At 37.5% G+C, this 21,329-nt stretch overlaps 2 protein-coding genes and 1 long non-coding RNA gene across 4 annotated transcripts in view; 1 reads left to right on the forward strand and 2 right to left on the reverse strand.

Moving 5' to 3' along the window:
- Positions 1-1,317: 1,317 nt before the first annotated feature.
- On the reverse strand, positions 1,318-3,657 carry crygbl.2.L (crystallin gamma B like gene 2 L homeolog). Its single transcript, XM_041585901.1, has 3 exons — positions 2,924-3,657; positions 2,307-2,549; positions 1,318-1,647 (listed from the first exon to the last, which is right to left on the reverse strand). Exons 1-3 carry the CDS (start codon positions 3,176-3,178, stop codon positions 1,372-1,374), a joined length of 774 nt encoding a protein of 257 aa, XP_041441835.1. The 5' UTR covers positions 3,179-3,657; the 3' UTR covers positions 1,318-1,371.
- Positions 3,658-6,982: 3,325 nt separating this feature from the next.
- The window catches only part of LOC121394097, a 205,559-nt gene continuing 191,212 nt past the window's right edge, over positions 6,983-21,329 (reverse strand). For both annotated transcript variants that reach the window (XR_005961505.1, XR_005961504.1), the window contains 2 exons: positions 7,624-7,768; positions 6,983-7,480 (listed from right to left, as the gene is read on the reverse strand). This is a non-coding gene — a long non-coding RNA (uncharacterized LOC121394097). The remainder of the gene's footprint in view (positions 7,481-7,623; positions 7,769-21,329) is intronic.
- The window catches only part of LOC108714329 (histone-arginine methyltransferase CARM1), a 45,080-nt gene continuing 33,768 nt past the window's right edge, over positions 10,018-21,329 (forward strand). The window contains exon 1 of the mRNA XM_018258451.2: positions 10,018-10,309. Within this exon, the coding sequence (XP_018113940.1) occupies positions 10,030-10,309 (280 nt within the window). The 5' untranslated portion in view covers positions 10,018-10,029. The remainder of the gene's footprint in view (positions 10,310-21,329) is intronic.

Here is a 21,329-nt window from a genome sequence, read left to right on the forward strand (position 1 = left end):
GTATTCCCTCACTTGCTAAAAAGCCATCCAACCCCTTCTTAAAGCTATCTAATGTATCAGCCTGTACAACTGATTTTATTTTTTTTCTGTTCTGTTTTTATTTGGGTTAAGATTCGCTTCTGGGGGGGGCCACATCAGCTTGGCCTAGGGGAGCACCAAAGGTAAATCTGGCCCTGCATATGTAAAGGGGGAGGAGTTGGCTTAGAGGTTAAGGGATCAGCCTCATGATAGAGATCTGTATTTGGACAAATCCTGTCATCCCAATAAATAATTCCATATCCTATTTTAATGTGTTAGTCAAGCAAAATAAACTTCACTTATACTAAATAAATGATTTAAATCTTGTTTCTATTAGTCTTGGAGTTTACAATCACAGCAAACAGGCAGCAGCTATTTTGTTGACACTGCTATTAAGGCAAGCTTTATATCATACCAAAATATTCTGTGCCAGAATGGGGCACCTGATGCCAGAGCCAGGCCAACCCGGGCAGGCGCCCTAGGCAACCTGGCCGGCCACGGCGCCGGCTGACAGCACATTCCATTGTGCATGCGCAAAACTGCATGCGAGCGCGCATTCGCAAAACTGCGCTCATGCGGACATGCACAGAAGCGCATTTACTCACAGAAATTACAGCAGCACCCGGGGAGAGACGGGACCGGACATGGGGTAGGCGACAGAGCAGGTACGTGCCTGGCGCCCCCCCAGTTTTGCGCCCTAGGCACGTGCCTACTCTGCCTACCCCTAGTTCTGGCCCTGCCTGATGCCCATGCACTGGCTATACAATTAGATGGTAAGGGGGAATGTGGGGAGTGCAGTAACATCTAGGAAGTTCAGAATGGAAAGTTATTGTCTGCCCCACCTCTATGCCTAAAGCATAGAGAAGGGGCAGACAATATCTGATTGACAGCCGAGACATGTAAATGAGTTTATCACAATTGGGTGTTTTAATAAAAAAAAGAATTTGGGTTTCATATGTAATTTGAAAAGGTATTTTATTATGTCTGGGATAACAGTACTAGAAATATATATTTACAATATCCTGGGGCATGAGTTTGCTACTACTGTTTTATATTGCGCGATTAAAAATGGTGCTTGATTCATATAGAACTGTATGTAATTTCATGCAAATATTCATGCTAATAAATGCTAAAAAAAGGGGGTAATTTACAGATGCCCGGGGCAGAAGTGCTAAAGTGGGATGCATCAAACACATACAGTAGCCAGGATGTATCCAAATTAACATTAAATGATATCCTAAAAAAAAGGTCAAGAAAACTGACTTAATTTACAAAATCAGTAAAAACTCAGTATATTCCTGTGTTTGCAACTTTTATTGTAACATATTTTAATCTTTACATTGCTTGAATTATTTAAAACATGTGATGAACCCTTCTGAAAGAGCCAATTCTGGAGCTGGAGGCTCCCCAGTCACTGAATCTCCTGTATTGTCCAGGTCTCAGGTAGTACTGACGCCCCCTGTAGTTGGGTTCCTCGTAGAACATCCAGTAACCATCAGACACATTGCAGGAGTGAATGTCGTGGAAACGGAATCGGTCATAAGTATTGGGGCAGTCATCAAAGAACTCCATCATCTGCCCTTGGAAGTCTCCTCTTTCATAGATCCTCATTTTATATTGCCCTTGGTGCTTTAATCGAAAATAAAATAGAGGTGTGATTATTGTAAGAAGCATATCTTGGAAGAAAATACAAAGAAACGCTTTTCTTGTAGTTGTCTCAAACTACAGTTGTTTTGATTCTCATTTTGTCCTTTAAACAATGAAAAAGTTGGCAGAATTTGTAAAAACAAGAAAGCTAAAGTTGAACCATCTCTAGTTAAACAAAGCAAGGGGCCCAAGATAAGACTTAATGAAATATAAAAGGTTTAGCATATAGATATTAATATACCTCATATGTAGTTAATGAAATGCACTTATTTATTTTAAGGCCTCTCTATTTAAAGGAGAATTAAAGCTCAACAATGGATTAGTTTATACATTAGACAGCATGTGATTTAGGCTTGTTTTCCAGCCCAAGGCCATGACAGCCCTTTAGCATGAAGGTCTGTTGCTCTGAAGATTTGATTTTGATCCCAATTCTAATCTGCTGGATCACAGCACATGCTTCTAGTTGTTGTCCGCTGCCTGAGCTTAGAGAACCACTCACTATATACATATATATTTATAATTTAGTAATGAACATATTTTAAAGCGGGTGTTAGTACTGTGTAGAAGCACTGTATGACTGTTTTAGCTCTGGCTACTTTAGCATTTTAAGTTACTACACTTTGAACTTTGAAAACACTTACATAGGGACTCATGCGACAGGACCTGATGGAGTCGTTGAAGCCCATCCATCTCTGGAAGTCTGGGTATTCTCCTTTCCAGAGGTAATACTGGTGTCCCCTGTAACTGGGCTGCTCATACAGGATCCAGTTGCCATTCTCCACCCTGATGGAGTTGCAGCGATTGAAGTAAGAGGACAGGTCAGAGCAGTCTGAGCTACACTCATAAGAGCGTCCTTGGAAGCTCCTGTCCTCGTAGAAAATGATCTGAAAGGAACATATTATGGGCTTGATTTTTTTTTACATTCTGTATTGTGCTGATTATTTGCAGATATAGTTGTGCTGTACAAAATTGTATTTTATATATTATATATATTTATAGACAACATATACAAGTATGGGATCTATTATCACACATCTAAGCAAGCAGGGCAGAGTCTCTGACAATTCATTGCCTTTAGAATTCATATCAATCATCTATATGGGCAGCTAACCTCTCAGACTTATTATGTCACTGAATAACTTCCATGTTCTATGTTAAAGATGCTCTTTGAACTTGTGAAACTATAGGATCTTAAAACGTTTGCTCTGTGATCATCTGTGTATCCTTAATAAACATAACATTTATAGTTCAGACTTACCTTTCCCATTTTGAAAGGATGGCAGTTTACCGTAAGTTCAAATGAATGGTGAGAAGAGGTGGCCTTTAAATATGTGCTGGATTGCTGCTGTCTGCATACATGTTTCTGCTCAGTAAGGAAAACGTAAAGAACTTTTCTTTTGTATTTCCTTTTTGTTTTGTTTTTTTGCTTGCTGTGCTGTGACAGTTGTTTCTTTGTGATTTCTATGTCCCATAGTTTAGCTAAAGAACTAGACAGCATTTTCAGTTCATCCATTATCACAGAGAAAATCGGTGGCTGCAAATGCTTCTGTCAGGAACACCCACTACAAAATCAATTGTATGATTAGCACCTCATGACCCCCTCTTAGCTGCCAAAGCTTGTGTTGAAAAACCTGTGTTCTTGTGAGTTGTTGAACCTTTTAAAAATTGGATTAATTATAACTTTGATGTTCTGTGTTTTAATAAATAATGCGAGGCAGAAGGAACTACTAAGCCTTTATTCCTCCTGGTCTAGTAACCCATAGCAACCATTTGCTTTCAGTCTGCAGGGCAGTGGATAATGCCAAATAATAATAGACAAATCTTAACTTATTCTGCTATGCATACAGAATTAAAATTGGGGGGAAAACTATTTTTCTGCATTTTTAAGATGCACACTGAAATCCTGTATATGGGACAGAACACTCTGGACCTGGGTTTTTCCGGGTAAGAGATCTTTCCATAATCTGGATCTTCATACCTTTAGTCTACTTGAATATGATATAACCATTAAGGGGTTATTTACTTAAAGAAATAAAGTAAATCATTATTTACTAAAACCACAACCAAACTCCCATGCATAGGATTGCGGAAAAAATATTGGGCTTTTTTTCCTGAATTGTACAGGACCTTGACAAGTCTGAGATAGCGGATTTTAGGATTCAGGCTTTGGATCTTCATGTAAACATGAAATAAACTCAATAGGCTGGTTTTGCTTCCAATAAGGATTAATTATATCTTTGTTTGGATAAAGTACAAGGAAATGTTTTATTTTACAGAGAAAAATCATTTTTAAAAATTTTGATTATTTGGATAAAATGGAGTCAATGGGAGATGGCCTTTCCAGATAACGGATCCCATATCTATATAGGTAAGAGCCAGTAAACACTTTTCAGTATTATAGTGCATCAAGGTAGTATTATTATTATTATTAACATTTATTTATATAGCACCAGCATACTTCGCAGTGCTGTACTACCTGCAGAGAAGTCATCACAGTCAGTGGAATTCTTATTTGGATAGTGAAGTATTAATGCTTATATTTAATATATCATTTATCATCCATTCTACACAAAACCCAGCCAACTGCTCCTAGGTTCATTAGTTCTGAAATCTTACTGGGAATTAAAAAGAATTTATGTTACAAATATTTGGCACTTGCTTGTGGACAATAAAGCATCGGGTAAGACCCAAAGCAGCATTGATCCTGCAGTCGGATCCTTGTCCAATCGGAAAATCACAAAAAGCACAACCCCCAAGCCTTATTCGGATTTATTTTATACTGGGTCCCGTTTGCTGTAAATGCACCCGACCCAATTATGGTCCAGTGTCAGAGACCTGAGCAGTTTCCCTGAAATCTAAAAAGAAACTTGAAAAAAAAAAAACCTGCAAAAAAATCTGCATGAGAACCAAGTGCAATTCCTTTGCGTTTATACGAGGAACGGCTCTTTAGGCCACTACTTTAATTGTCTCCTGTCCTTTTTGAAACATAATAAAAAGGTACGTTAGCTTAAAATGTGAATATGAAGTTTATATTTATTACACTTATGCTATACAACAAGCCAATGCCTGGGAAAGAAGCGGCATCGATCAAATGAAAAGGTAAGCCTGGATCACAGTTGCAGTGTTATGGAACTCATTGTGTAACACTGAGTTAGAACAAGATCTTATCTCATTCAGAATACAAGATACTGTAGTAAAAATTCCCCTGACTAGTCGGACTGACTGACTAGGAACATCTGACGGATTTGAATCAAACTGCTGATGTGCACCAGGCTTTAGATCACTTGATGTAGGGAAGCTTAGATCACTGTAATACCAAGGGCATATTGTCTGTCTCAATGAATCCTATTTTCCATATTATATGGCAAAGGCCATAAAACCTGGCAGCTCCATTGAAAAATATTATCCAACCAGAAAATACAAATTGCAAAAACAATATAACTTCTATTAATCAATCCATTTAAAATCCATTTTAAGAGTTTGAATCAAAACCAAGAAGAAGCACGAGGATTCAGGATATTATAGTGTTAGCCTCAATTAAGTTAACGATGGCTGGTTATAGTGATTGCTGTGAGATCAAAACTAGTAAAATGGAATTCAAACCATATCTTAGGGTATTGATTAACAATCTGAGTAATTTGTTCCTATTGTGTGCCCCACAAGCACCAATAAGATGAATAGTCACCCTTGGCTGCAAAATATCAAAAAAAGTGCCATGTATTAGAGTCTGAGTGGTGATCGCCTGCATCTATCACCACCGATTCAAAATGGGACAGCTGATTATTACAGCCAGCACCTACTAACAATAACTATACTTTGGTGCTTTATTTTCCAAAGAAAGAACATGTTAACACAGATAATTATTCAATACCCTAAGATCTACCTTAAAGGATGATGGCATTAAATATCCTGTATCATTACACCTCTTCTTGGTTGTAACTATGGGCCTTTTAATGTATTCACCAATAAAGTTAATGTTTGTGTTATCTGAAATCTGGGGTTTTCTGAATAATGGATCTTTTGGGATCTCCATACCTTAAGTTTGCTAAAAAACCAAAAACATTTCTACATTAAATTACCCAGCAGGATTGTGCCTGTAAACTTCACCTTACATTGATCAGGCATAAAGTACATCTTATGCCATCTGAGGACTTCAGATACTTATTCCATCTTCTCTGGGGTCAGACTGGCCCTAGGCATGTCTGCAAGAGTAAGAAGGTAGGTGTGAGTGGGGGGGGGGGTTGTGGCTCAGCAGGGGGGCCTGAGGGGGCTTTGCATCTGAGGTGGGGGGCCTGGGGTATGTTCAGTGCTGATTTTCTCTGATGCTACAGTATGTAAGTTCAAAGATTTCTCTGGTACTAATAACAGACAATAACAGGTAGCATGCAATAGTTTGATGACAGAAAATAATTCTGATGGTTGTTATAGTGAGTAGCACTGGAGCAATTCTTGCTTTTTTTGTTACCTTACATTCTACATTTTAATAGCATCCACTGTATAGAGAAAGAGGGAGCGCTCTCCAACAGTTGTTACCTCTAGACTGACTCTTAAGGGGATACAAATGAAAAAGAGCTAGAGATAAAAATGTATGCATTAGAACAAGGCAAATTGTGAATACAGTGATAATGCTCAGCCCTGGACTGACAGTCTGTGGGTTCTGGCAAATGCCAGAGGGGCTGCTGTAAAATGTCATAGAAAGTCACTATTAAGTAGGCTGGCGGGGGGCTGTTTGGGCCTCTGTGTACTTGAAATACTAATTGAAATATATAAAGTAGAAGGAGGGCATGTTTGTGTTGGTCATGGACAATATACCATGAACATTTTTCACAAAAATTACTGAAATGCAAAATACAAACAGAAGCCACACTTGTAGACTGCTAGACTGATTAAGATACTCCCTCCCTTAACTTCATCCTATCATTACAACACAGCAGTATTTGTCAAACTACAAGGCTAGTTTTGTGCTGGTTGCTTGAGAAACTGGTAAGGCAAGAATGAACTGTCCTGTAATGTAACTGCCATGTTAGTAGCCACATCTGCTACAGAATATGAGTCTTTCTGCTTATGAATCATTCCTTGCTGGTTAGGTAACAATGGTATGTGTATAATAGTCTGCAGACAAAATAAACCATAATTGTAATTTTAGAAATTATATTTTAAATGGGTGAGTCCAGGGTGCTGATTATGATAAACACGTGAGACCTCGGTGAAAAATGATTGAGATTTATTTCCGTGCTGAAAATGCCTTGACATATTCTGTATCATTTCCAGTTTACCTAATAAGATTTTATGACGAATGCCTCCTTGGATTATTAACTGAGTTATAAATGTCAGAATGTTCCTGTACTATGAGCTGGAATATATGTTGTGCTCCCAATTAAATGCAAGTAGATTCAGAATGTGCAAATAACAGATTTCCAGAGGTTTCCCTATACATTGTGCATTGCAGGACAAGAACTAGTTCATATACTAGAACTAAAGTTTAGTTACTGTTGGAAAATGACCTTACAGTAAAAGTAGATGCAGATAACTGAACACATTACAAGGGAACTGAAGTGGGCTAATGTTCTTTTGTAAAAAAAAAAAAGTAAGGTACATACATTCTGTGTGGCAGCTCTGTCCAGTCTTCATGCATTCTGATTACATTTTTAAACTCAGTTGGAAACAAGTGGGAGAGAATGACAGAGAGGTCTCTGAACTGAACACACAGGAGTCTCTGTGGCTGTGCACACTGTTACCTGGTCATCTGTGCACCACTTCTGACTGGCGAAGCACAACTTACAGAAGTCTTCCGATTCTACAATGTTCTGCCACTCTATCGGCAAAAGAACAAATGGATCTCATCATAACTCTGTTACAGTAGGTTACATAACCAGCATCCTCCATTCCTGGCAGGGTTACAGTTGGTATTGGTGACTGGTCCTGCACCTTCAAGATCACATCATAAAAGATACAAACCTCAGATTAATGAGATAGATTGTGGCCCTCCAACTCTTTTTCCTTTAAGGTGCAACACATGTCAGGGTTCTGAGAATCAAAATGCAATTTCCTTTCCAGACAAGGGCTTGAGAGTTAGGCTTTAGCCACATAATTCCAGGGCCTCCTGCAAACAAAGGAGAAATATATGAAGAGCTGCAGACTGACCAGCTGGGCCTGAGTAGCATCAGCTACAATTCAGGAGGCTTTTAAATCCTAGTTGCTCAGTTGGCTAAGAAAGAGTTATAGTCATAGACAAAGACAGACAACGAAGTCTGTGAACGGAACAAATGGGAGGCTCTGTGGCTGTTCACACTGTCAGACATCTTTACTTCTGGTGAACTATCTGAAACCAGCTGAACTAAAAAAAAGTGTTAGAAGGTGAACAACCCCTTTAAAATAATTTCTAAAACAGTTATAAGAATACACATTTCTTAGCAACATTATTTATGACGCTAATCCTTATATACAAATCAAAGTTTAATATAAAATATAGACTGCAACTAAATTGAAAATCACACAAAATATTTTCTTTTAACATGAAATAATCCTTGACATTTTGGTATACATAAAACCAATAAGAATATTGCGTATACAGATAGATAATGCTCAGCTTATAGCACATAATTTAGTCTAGCATTGCTCTGAGCATTTGAATGTACAGAAAACACAACTGCAATATTATGACAGTTGTGCAAATGAATTGCATCATCTGGCTAACATATTTTTTGGATTCCAGTGTAACCAAAGCAACTACCCATACAGACCAGGAGATGGCAGTAATGTTCCTCTTATCAATTTTCTAGTTGCTGAATTCATCACAGAATGTTTTACATTATGAACTATATTTATATACATTGAGGGGCACATTTACAAAGCTCGAGTGAAGGATTCGAATTAAAAAAACTTCGAATTTCGAAGTGTTTTTTGGGCTACTTCGACCATCGAATGGGCTACTTCGACCTTCGACTACGACTTCGACTACGATTCAAACTAAAAATCGTTCGACTATTCGACCATTCGATAGTCGAAGTACTGTCTCTTTAAGAAAAACTTCGACCCCCCTAGTTCGGCAGCTAAAAGCTACCGAACTCAATGTTAGCCTATGGGAAGGTCCCCATAGGCTTGCCTGAGTTTTTTTGATCGAAGGATATTCCTTCGATCGTTGGATTAAAATCCTTTGAATCATTTGATCATAGGATTTGCGCTAAATCGTTCGACTTCGATATTCGAAGTCGAACGATTTTAGTTCCTAGTCGAATATAGAGGGTTAATTAACCCTCGATATTCGACTCTTGATGAATCGGCCCCCTTGTCTGTAAAATAGTCTATGTTTAAATAGACAAAGGGTCATTTTATATGCACAATACAGTGTTCAATGTGCAAACTGCATTCAGCCAATTTTTTGCACTTTGCACACTTGTTCTACCTGTGTTTGGCAACACTCTATCCAAAAGGGGCAGGTGGGGTAAGGCATGAAAGTGCCCACTTTCCCACCGTCTTCACATCCCCAAACCTGCGTGTCATTCAGATGTACGGTAAGGACAGGGCTCACTGGAGCCTCCTGGTGCTGCAATCTGCTGTGCAAGTATCAGAGCCCTGCTTTATCACTTGCACCCCAGGGAGCAGACTATTCGCCTGCAGTGTAAAAACAGGTGTATTTAGAAAGCACCCCTGTAGTATTATTGTGTAAATTAACATGATTGTGATCATTTATCAACAATCTCATTTTAGAGGTTTTTGAAACCACCAATAAACGAATTCTCTCTAAAATCATGAAAGCCATGTAATCTATTAAAAGATCCAAAAATAAAAATTACAAACAAAAAAAATCCTAGCGAAAAAAAAAATCCGAAAACCTGAAGTGTGAATGGCACAGCACCCATTAACTTCTATAGTGGTTTTTACACGTAATAAATCTCGGATTTTTCGAGTTTTAGATAAACATAGACCCCATAGACTATAATGAAACACCATTATTTTACATCAGCCCTGACATAACCCGTCATCAGGACAAATGTTGGTTTTTTGTTTGGCATTTTTCAAGCTTACAGTTTTATACTCAGCTTCACATTCATCTAAAACCAATTCACAATTATAAATATATACATATGAAATGAATGGTTTATTATTGTACAGGAATATTACTGGGACAAGTGGAGTATTATTATACTGGAATGTAAATTGTATTCTAGCTCCACTTTTGTACCTGCCCCTCAGCTTTCCGTTCATGACAGTAAAAATAAGTCTAAACCTTCTGTTGCAGATGCCCAAATGAACCAGAAGGTGTCCCTAAGATACAAGGAGTGATGTATTTTTCTCAGTATGAAACCATAAGATACAACTCAGCCAACCCCTCCTTTTTCAGAACTTGGCTCTGCTGGTTGTATGCCCAGTTCTGTAAGCTTCTCTGAGACAGTGAAGCTCAGCAGTGAATGGGCTGCGGTCTTTCATTTCTCCCCCCTCACCCTCAGTCTCATGGCTTCTCCTCCACCTCATCAACTGCAGTGCAGTGTCAGACTGGTCTTCCTCAGTGAGGAACAGAAGAAAGGAGGTGAAGATAGTAGAGCATGTGGATTATTGCAGCTGTCCAGCAGCTCCAACACCAAAGTCTTAAAACTTAATGTCCATCCTGGAGAAGAAGAAGCTGACATAACCATTACAGATGGTGAGGTATTTTCTTTAGCACTGCTTATCTTACTTACAGTATGCTACCTTATGTCAGATGCTACATCAATGACAAACAAAACAAGGACATGTTTGATTTAAACGTTTTTAGGGCAATACCATGGACATATAAATGCATGTACCGGTACTATAACTTTATTTTGACTGTCGAGGGCGTTGATTGATTCCATCTTTGTATCTCAAATGAATGGATGAAAACTTAAGGAGAGTAAAATAAATCTTTACAGGAGACCTCACACTGTAACCATGGGTAAATATTTCCATACAGTGACTGAAATTTTACTGCATGATTTTCCATAAACAGTTTTATCAATGAACTGCAGCATTCCTCATGTGAGCATTCCTTACTTTTTCATCAGGGACCGTACTCTTCTTAAGCAATGCAGGAATTTAGCTCCATATATGTGTGTGCGTATAGATATACTGTATATATGTATGTATATACTACCCAGGTATTACCCTCTGTACCTTTTTTTGCAGAAGAGGTGGTGTTTAATAGTGTTTTTCATACAGTGTATGACTTCAGCACAGTCATGAGACGCAGAGGAGACAAAGTTTGACATTTGGATGCTTGTTCAAGCAGTCGTCAACATTAAGTTAAGCGTGCTTGTGGTTAGGATTTTTTTATGTGCGGTTGCTGTTGAAATATGATCAGAAATCTTGGTTTCAATGTGTTTCAGAGAAAAAGAAACCCAATAAAAAGAGGTGATATCAGTCAGTTAAATTGTCATCTGTTCCTGAAACAGAATGTATCCTTCTGAGTTATATTCTATATAGTAAAGTGTTTTCTAGAGCCTGTAACATAGTGTTTATGAAGCGGACCTCTATCAGGCCAAACAGCACCTTGTGGCTTAGCATTCATGAAAATGTCATGTCCCTGCTGTGGCCAATAGAATGCAGCAGTGAGGGATATCCCAGCTACCCATAGCCAACAGGAATTCTCACATAGCCCTTGCCAAACTCTGAGATCACTGCAACAGCTGAGGCTCATCTCAGGTTAAGGCAAGGTAAACAGCGTACACATTGTGCAAACACAGATCATGAATCAGCTCTTACATTCTCCACTACATTTAATGACTGCATTATGGTAACAAATTCGATCCCTTGTATTACAGAAGCACGTCATTTATCATATGCTGACTTACAGGTATTCTCACTTGCACACTTTTGTTTATGTGGTGCTGTGTTTCTTTGTGGTAGGTGTGTGCACATAAATGTATAGGACTTGCTTTCATGCCATGGATATGGTTCAGCTTTTTATGGAAGACTTAAACAACAATACAAATGCCCCTGACTATTTTAAATTCTCTTATAGAATAGGGTTGTTTTTCCATTTTCAACAGCTCACTGTCCTACAACACATAAGAGACACTTTGGTGTGCAACCTTTGAAGGAAAACTATACCCCCCAAACAATGTAGGTCTTTATTAAAAGATACTGAGTAAAACAGCTCATGTGTAAAACCCTGCTTCATGTAAATGAACCATTATCATAATAATATACTTTTTTAGTAGTATGTGCCATTGGGTAATCATAAATAGAAAATTGCCATTTTAAAAAATAAGGGCCGCCCCCTGAGATCGTAAGATTCACTGTGCACACATACAAACCACATGTAAGGTCACATGAGCCAGTGAACAGACAAGAGTTCTGCCTTTTGCTTCCTCACTTCTTCCTGTTACAGTTAGTGTTGTAGTATTTCTGGTCAGGTGATCTCTGAGGCAGCACAGATAGAGTCACGAAATGGTGGTTCAAGGCAAGAGATGTAGAAGGGCAATATTTTGCTTAAGTATTCATTTTGGGGGTATAGTTTTCCTTTAAGGCTCCTCCAGTGCACCCCTTTCCCTGCTTTCTTGTGCATCGTGTACCTAGTGCTAAAACTTACACTAACTCCAGAAATCTGATGAGAATATCTGTGAATCCAACATATCCTAAAGCACTTCACAATCAGGAAACTACCACTGCATACTGCCCCCTTCTAGTATTCCAAATTTTTGTTTACAGGCCTAATAACAGAGATTAAAAATTTACACTAAGGGGCATATTTATCAAGGGTCGAATTTTGAATTCATGTGAGTTTTTTTAAAACTCCCATAAACTCCCATGAACTCGAAATTCAACCAATCGAAATATATTTAAAAAATCTAATTTTCAAAACTCGGGTGAATAGGATTGACCCGAAAACTTGAATTTATATTATATTTTTGTGGGTTTTTTTATGTCCAAAACTGTTGGAATTATTAAAATTCGATTTGCATTTTAAAAACTCAATTTGAGTTTTTTCTCGGAAAAAAACTCAAATGTCAGTAAGGCTGCAAACAACTCCAAATTGATCCCAGGATGTCTTCTGTTGACTTAAACAGCCATTTGGCAGTTTTTGGGTGGCGAATAGTAGAATTTGATTTCTTAAAGGGCCAGTGTATGATACATTTAAAAAAAAATCTAATTCAAATTCTCTTAAAAAACTGGAATCGAATTTTAATAATTCCCACAGTTTGGCCATAAAAACACGAAAATCCGAGATCGAAATTAAATTCAAAATTCGAATTTTCACTTCGACCCTTGATAAGTCTGACCATTAGGGTCCTATTTGGCTTCTAGTTTCTCACAATTACATGAAAATTAAAATAGTAAAAGCAGTTGTATGCCCTCTAATTTTCCAGCGTTTCATTACCTGTGCAGGTGCCTGCCTGCATAGATTTTGCTTTAAAGGAGAACTAAACCTTAACTAAAGAAGTTGGCTATAAATGTTGTACAAATGAAGCCACTTGGGTGTTTAAGACCAAACATCTAAACATATTTAACCCACTTATCCCATTTAATACAGAAAATTGTGTCACAACATCCCATCAAATGAAAGTGTTTACCAATTACCATTTGTGAACAATGGTGCTTTGGTATGCTAATGAAAAGGTTAAATGTATTAAATGAGTTAAGATGACTTTAGATAACAGTTTCTTCAGTTTACCTCAAGTCATGACACATTTAACTCACAAATCCAAGTGGCTTCATCTTCATGTTTTAGGCTTCTGTACCAGCCCAAGGTGACCACAGACTTTTAGCAGTAAAGATCTGTGCCTCCAAAGATGCCCCAGTAGCTCCCCATCTTCTTTTCTACTGATTCACTGCGCATGTATTGTGCTGCTGTCAGTTACTGAGCTTAGGGACCAATTCACATTATATAGTACACATAGAATATAAATTTCACAATATAAGGCAGATTAGTAATTAATACAGATAATTACTACATGGCAGCTCACAAACCAGTGCAACTAACATTAAGGGGCAGATTTATCAAGGGTCGAATTTTGAAATGGAAAATACTTCGAAATTCGACCATCGAATTGAATACTACGAGATTCGTAGGATTTTTTGCATCGTAGGATCGTATTCCGAACGTAGTACGATTGTACGATCGTAGTACGATCATACTACGATCGTACTTCGAATCGTAAGATTCGAATGATTTTATCGTACGATCGTACGATTTTCCTTCGAATACAAAAAGCTTAGAAATATGCTCTGGAAGGTCTCCATAGGCTAACATGGCACTTTGGCAGGTTTAAGTTGGCGAAGTATTGAAGTCAAAGTTTTTTTAAAGAGACAGTACTTTTATTATCGAATGGTCGAATAGTCAAACGACTTTACTTCAAATCGAAGGTCAAAGTCGAAGTAGCCTATTCGATGGTCAAAGTATACAAAAATTACTTTGAATTTCTAATTTTTTAACTTTGAAAATTCCCTCGTTTTCACTTCGACCCTTGATAAATCTGCCCCTAAATCATTAGTTTACATTACAGGCAAACCTAGTTTTCTACTTTATAATGTGCGACAACCCCTAAGCTTAGCTTCTCAACAGCTACTCAGAGCCCACTGAGGTTTGAAATCCTGGATCATTGCTGCTATTGAGAAGCTTAATCTTTAGGCTGGTGCAGTTATATAAAATATGGCATTTTTAGCCATATTCATTTTTAGGGTTTAGTTCTCTTTTCAGTCTTCAGTATCCTCGGCAGGCGTGCAATGAGTATTGAGTTGTTAGCAATTCAGCATTAACCCAATGTCCTTATTAACATATAGAACAAATATACATCGTCTTCTAATGCAACTGAGAGTTTCAGATAAATGTCAGATTGGCAATATGGCCCATGAAAAGGAAATGCGGGGCAGGGGGGTCTTCCTTTACCCATAAAATAGGTTTTACTGAGCTGCGCCCCTTCTCTTTTCTGCCCTGCATGAGCATGAACTAACCAGGGAAGGAACACAGCCTATGCAAAGAGCCTTCTTAATGGAAAAGCTTCCCTTGCTCGTAATTTAACATCTGGCCCTGAATGGATCCTTGTTTTCTGTAGTGACTGTTACACAGGAATTGCCAATAAAACCTTAAAATAACCATGAAGAAAATTAAAAATAGTGTATAAAAGTAGACTTTTAACTTTTACATTCCAACAGCAACGGAGCAAAATGACATCAAAGCAGTTGTACACCTGCAAATATATATATATCTAATTGCTGCAGAGGAAGTTAAACAAGATAAAGGTAAATATTAATATATGTATTTATACTGTAGTATAAAAGGCCTGCTTAATGATGGAACTGCAACGTCACTTCTAATAAGTTAATAGATTTTACAAGAGGGGGCTATATCATTTCACGTTATATATGGTTTATTTTAAACTATGCTTGGCAAGAATGTAAATCTTCAGTTTCCTGTAAGGTGCAATAAATGCTAATGAGCAAGAGGTCACATGGAAATCACATCTGAAACAGCAATATTTTCATAATCCATTTTTCATTTTCTCAGTTGAACTGTTACAGGGTTGCATGATTGGTGAATGAATGCCAGATGTCTGCTCAGGTTTGCCTGCTGTGAACAAATATTTTTTGTGCTCTAAAAACATCAGTCTCTCGTTCTTGGACAGCTCAATAGTTGGCTTGGGAAATGACTTTTATTACTTTCTAGTCGATTTTTGTTCAAAGAAGGGAGAACGATAAAGCCAGAATGTGAATGTAACTGATACTGTCATTTTCTTGGGGTTGATGGTGGCTGAATTAGGACTTTTCATTTCTTTGATACTGCATTTTTATTAGCAAAAATGGATTCAATTCACAATTCAAAGCAGAGATAGCTTGGCTTTTATCATGCCCAGATTCCTGGCTAATGCACTTTGTGGGCTTCCAGTAATGGGAAGAAGAACCTGCAAGTACATACATTCTGTCACTGCACATACTTAAATTGGTCTTTTAGGGCCTCTGAGGCCTCTGACTAGTTTGCCACCATTCTACAAAAAAAAACAGCAATCTTCATCTAACTTACAATTGACTACAGCCCCCAACATCTCACAGGATGCAGATCGGTCAGTTCTGCCTCTAATTGTATTTCATTGAACTAAACTCAACAATAAGGGGCCAATTTACTAATGTTCAATTGATTTGAACTTTTATGATATATATATATCAAAAACATGCACAGTTTCTCACTTAAAACATTTATTTGTGCATTTTAACCACAGCAAAATTGCATATCAACACATTTTTTTACAAACACACCACAGTGTTTGTAAAAAAAATGTGTTGATATGCAGTTTTGCTGTGGTTAAAATGCACAAATAAATGTTTTAAGTGAGAAACTGTGCATGTTTTTGATATATATATATCATAAAAGTTCAAATTAAATGAACATTAGTAAAGATTTCATGGTTTTAGTAATAGTATTTGGATTAGTTCCAAATTTCTATGTGTGCTTTTTATATTAGCTGTGGATAAAGGGACTTACGTGCCACAGATCGTAGATTCTGTAATCTGTAGCACTACCACGGAGTTCTGCTGATGTGTTCACTACCTGGACCCCTCTGCGCCAACCCCCACCGGATCCTGCCTCTCTTCCTCTTCCTGGAATGGATCTACAACTCCTACCCCAGGTTAGCGTTACACACAGACATAGGGGTAAATTTATCAAAGAGTAAAGTTCTGCCACTAGATTGAAATTACGCAGCTCTCAATTCATTTCTATGGGATTTTGAAAGGCGTATTTATCAATGGGTGAAAGTGAAAGTTCACCCTTTGATAAATACGCCTATAAAAATCCCATAGAAATGAATGGAGAGTGGCGGAATTTCACTATAGTGGTGGAACTTCACTATTAACTTCACTCTTTGATAAATATACCCCATACACTTTTAACACTAATACACACTTCTATTTACACATACACATACTCACATACATTTTTTTTACATACATGTACACGCACACATAACAGATAATTTGCCAAGTGTATACACACTTGCACCGTTTTGTACCTTATTTTTATAGCATCGCCTTTTTTTTTGCTTGAAAAAAAACAGTTTTATTGCTGTTGTGAATAGTGTATTTGCTAACCGCACTGCACAATACATTTTGAAAGTTATTTCAGTGATTATATTACAATTTTGGTGTATTTTTAGCTATTTTATAGCATTTTAGCGATTTTATTGCATTTTCAGCTATGTGTAGGTGTTGTTTGTTTGTTTCTTACCATAAAACTGATTTGGCCAAGATAAAATACTCAAACTGTGATTCTGATTACACTAGGCAAAACAAAAAGTGTTGATTTTAGTGGTTTTATTTAATTTTAGTGATTTTATTGCATGCCTCAATGTTATTTGTTTTTGCCCTTGGAAATTATATTTGCTATATATCCATCTAGGTGCCTCTGCGTGCCACACAGTTTGGTAAATCTATGCATATTGGGCATCAAACTTTTCAGTAGAACCCTGGAATTTTTATTTAGGATGTTTTTTGTTGGTACTTAATGAAATGTGTGGCATACAATCGGGTAAATTGCAAGCTTTGTGACAATTTTTAGAAATTTCATAAAAAACTGTATGTTTAGCATAGCTTTGCTGGTTGGTTTGGAGGAGAAAGGGATATTTACCAATTTTGGATTTGCCAGAATGTGTACTTTCCCAAAATATATGGTTTTCTAGGGTCTCCATACTGTTAGGGGATCTTCTGGCCATAATGCGGTGCTTAAATTGCAGCAGTCAGAGTGTCAGACGTGAAACTTCACTTGCATTATTTTCATTTGGGTGCCTCTGTACACCAACTAATTTGGTATATATATGCATGTTGGGCATCAAAGTGTTCAGTAGAACTCTGGTATCATATTTAGGAAGTTTTTTTTATTAAATGAATATATTATGAAATGTGGGGCATACAAATTGGTAAAGTGCAAGCTTTGTTGCCATTTTCAAAATGTTCATAAAAACACTACATTTAGCATAGCTTTGCAGTTTGGTAGTTTGACATATTTACCCATTTTGGATTCATCAGAATGTGTACATTTTTCTCTGTACTGTTAAGGGGTCTTATGGCACAAAATGCAAACCGGGTTCTTATACTGCAGCAGCAAAAGTGTCAGCTGTAAAAATGTATATGCATATGTTAATTTGGGGCTCTCTGTATGCCAGATACTTTGGAAAATCTATGGATATTGGGCATCAAAGTGTTCAGTAGATCTCTGGTATCTAAATTTAGGATGTTTTTTCTTGGTACCTAATGTTATGTGGGAGATAAGATAAGCTTTGAGGTAATTTTCAGGTATTTCTTCAAAACCGACAATTTTGGGGAAAGCATTGTGCTCAGTAGTTTGGAGTAGAAAGATATGGTTACCAATTTTGGATTAGACATAGGGGCAAATTTACTAAAGGGCGAAGTGACTAACGCTGGCAAAAATTCGCCAGCGTGACGTCGTTTTAGAACTTCACTGATTTACGGTCGTCGGCGTAACTTCGCTAGCGATGGAGATAAACTCTAGCAGTACTTCGCTTCCTAACGCCAGGTGAATTTGCGCTCTGGCAAATGGACATAACTTCGCAAATTCACTAAGATGCGGATTTTACTGAATGTTACCTCTTGCGCCAGACTTGCCTTCGCCACCTCAGACCAGACGAAGTGCAATAGAGTAGATAGGACTTCCTCAAAAAATAGTTGAAAAGTCCCAAAAAATGCTTTTTTCAGGGTGATAGGCTACAAAAGAGTATATAATTATTTTGCAGTAACCAGCTTCCCCCCTACATTTCCTAACATATGGCACATAAACTATACACTGGGCTCATGTGTAGGGCAATAAAACAACTTTATTTTATTTTATTAAGGTTTTATTAAGGTTTCCCTTAGTATAGTGTAGTGTAGTGTAATGTATTTGCTGCAACATATACTTCCATTCAACTTTGCCGTATGCAAATTAGGCAACGCTAGCGCACTTTACTTCGCTTGGCGCAGTAAAGCTAGCACAACTTCGCCAGCGTTTGGCGCCCTGGATGCAACTTCGGATTTTAGTGAATCAGCGTTGTCCTGGCGAATCTACGCCTGGCGAATTGTTGCGCTGTGAGCAAAGCCGTCGCTGGGGAATTTTCGGAGGTTAGTGACTTTGCCCCATAATGTGTACTTTCCAAAAAAACATATACCTTTGGGGGGTCAACATATCCGCAAAAAAATGCAGTAAATATGTATTATTCAGTAGCTGAAGTGACTTCCAGGACAAGTTGTATGCGTTAAATTCATTTTGGGGTCTCTAAACGCCAGATACTTTGGTAGTCCTATGCACAATGGGCATCAAACGGTTCAGCAGACCCCAATCATTCATATTTAGGATGTATTTCATATTATCTAATGCTATGTAAGAGATACAAACTTGCAAAGTCAAAATTGTGAGGTGATTTTTCAACTTTTCATACATTTTTATAGAAACCAATAAGTACAGAAATGTGTTGTTGTTTGGTAATTAGGAGTAAAAAGACATGGTTACCCATTTTGGATACACCAAAATCTGTACTTTTCAAAAATATATGGTTTGCTGGGGTAAGCCTACTGTTCCAGGATTTATGGTCTTTGAAATCCAAAGTAAGCCATATTCTACATAGTACTTCAATAATTTACTGCTGGGAGTTTTTGATCTATAGAAGTAAGAAATCTTCATACAACTATATATATCTGGTATTGGCACATTTGAGACACTTTGAGGCTTTCCAAATCAGTTGCATTTTTGTGCATAAAATAAAACACGTTTCCCTGTATTGGGAAATATGCCAATTTTTCAATTTTATTTTGGTATTTAGAGCTCAAAGTCTTGTTCCAGAAGTGGAAATACACAAATTTAGGATTTAAAAAGCTCAGGTTCTCCCAAAAGAACAATGTATAGTTTTCATAGGTAAACAAACCCCCACCCCAAGGAAATGCCCCTAAAATGAAAGTGCACAAAATGCAAATGAAATGCGAAATTTTAGTGGTTTCTAAAACATCTAAACCACTAAAATGAGAATGTTGATAAATGAGCATCCAAGGCTACAACAGGTAATTTTCTTGGTCTTTGGTGCAACAATATTCTTCAGAAAGAATAGGTATGGGACCTGTTATCCATAGAGAGATTTTAGATAAGTAAAGGGTTCAAAAAGAACAGGAGAGATGTTGGGAGACCTTGAGGATGATAATTAAGACATCATGCCAAGCATAACTGTGACAAAGTCATGTGACTTAAATAATATATATATATATATATACATATATATATATATATATATATATATATATATATATATATATATATATATATATATATACACATAGGCTTGGGTGTATCCTACTGGTTGGCAGCTGTGCACAGGCATTTGCATAGCTTGGAAATTAATTTTTGTTTAAATGAGAATTTTCTTTTTACCTCTTATGTAATCTGTGCAGACTGTTATGTTCAGGTACTTGTAAAAATTGTAATTGTTGAAACTGAATATTTGTTTATTTTAAAATGTATGATGTCACGGAACCACAAAGCATGCTGGGAGCCTTGGATATGGCTTACTGCAAGGAAAGACCTAGGGAAAGCTACATAGTTCTTTGCCAAGCAAGCTTCAGCAACCTCTGTTAAAGGACCCTCACCACAATAACAATTAAAATGAATAATGAAGGGGGAAGATAGAGAGACTAATGAAGGGAAAGATAGAGAGGACAAACTCAACATTTGGGGATGGCTTGAACTACAGTCTTTTTAAGGTGTGCTGAAACACTAAAAACTTACACAGATTTTTCACTGAAAAAAATGTACAACCTTTAATGAAAATATAAAACCCTTTCATTTTGACAAGATTACAGACATTATCTTATTTTCTGGTACACGGGCACCTGTTTTTTGTAGTCATGAAACTCTACCCCAGACTCACATTAAAAAGCCTCAGTCGACATATTATTGATCAAAAGGGATTTATCAAAGCTGTTAAGTGTTTTTAGGTGAATATGACTTTTTATTATGGTTATAAAGAGGGAATACTAATTAATATGAATGAAAATTTGGGTTACAAGAAGGCACATAGGCAAGGGAGCTCCACCAATGAGGCGAGCTGAGCCAGAGAGGATTCCAGGGGCAGCAAAAAGCCACTCCTGCACTTTTAAGAGCCGAATTTCCGGTTTTTAAACCGGAAATTCGGCTGTACTATTGCGAGAGCGCAATTGCGCTCTCTGCAATAGTGTTCCTGCCTCCCCTCCCGACAGGTAAGCCGGCGAGGGGGGCGGCATTGCGTCAGGCGGCTCCTTCGCCAGAAACAGCGCTGCACATAGGGACTGGTGGCAGTGCCTTCATTAATTTTCTGCTTTATAGAACAGTAATTAGTGCCCTGGGAAGTTTCAGAGTGGGTGAGCATATAAGCCTCTTCATTAGCGGTTTCATACAGAGCCATATGTATCAGTCAGCTACATAATTTTGCCATCACCTGAACATGCTTTGATAATGGGACCCTGCAGTGCAGTTATTTCAGAGGGCAACTGAGTCAACAATTATAGTACATTTTTTTCTGGTAGCGTTTATTTACAACACAGAATTCATCTGCTTCAAAATGAAACATAATAGGTGAAAATCTATTCCTTTGTATTTCACAGTGCTGTGTAACAAAGAGGCTTTACATCAATCTGTTCAATAAGTGCAACCATAGTCACTGACTGACTATAACAATGTCACTCTACATTAGCAATTA

This window comes from Xenopus laevis, chromosome 1L, assembly GCF_017654675.1.
Source record: "Xenopus laevis strain J_2021 chromosome 1L, Xenopus_laevis_v10.1, whole genome shotgun sequence".
Classification (NCBI taxonomy): domain Eukaryota; kingdom Metazoa; phylum Chordata; class Amphibia; order Anura; family Pipidae; genus Xenopus; species Xenopus laevis.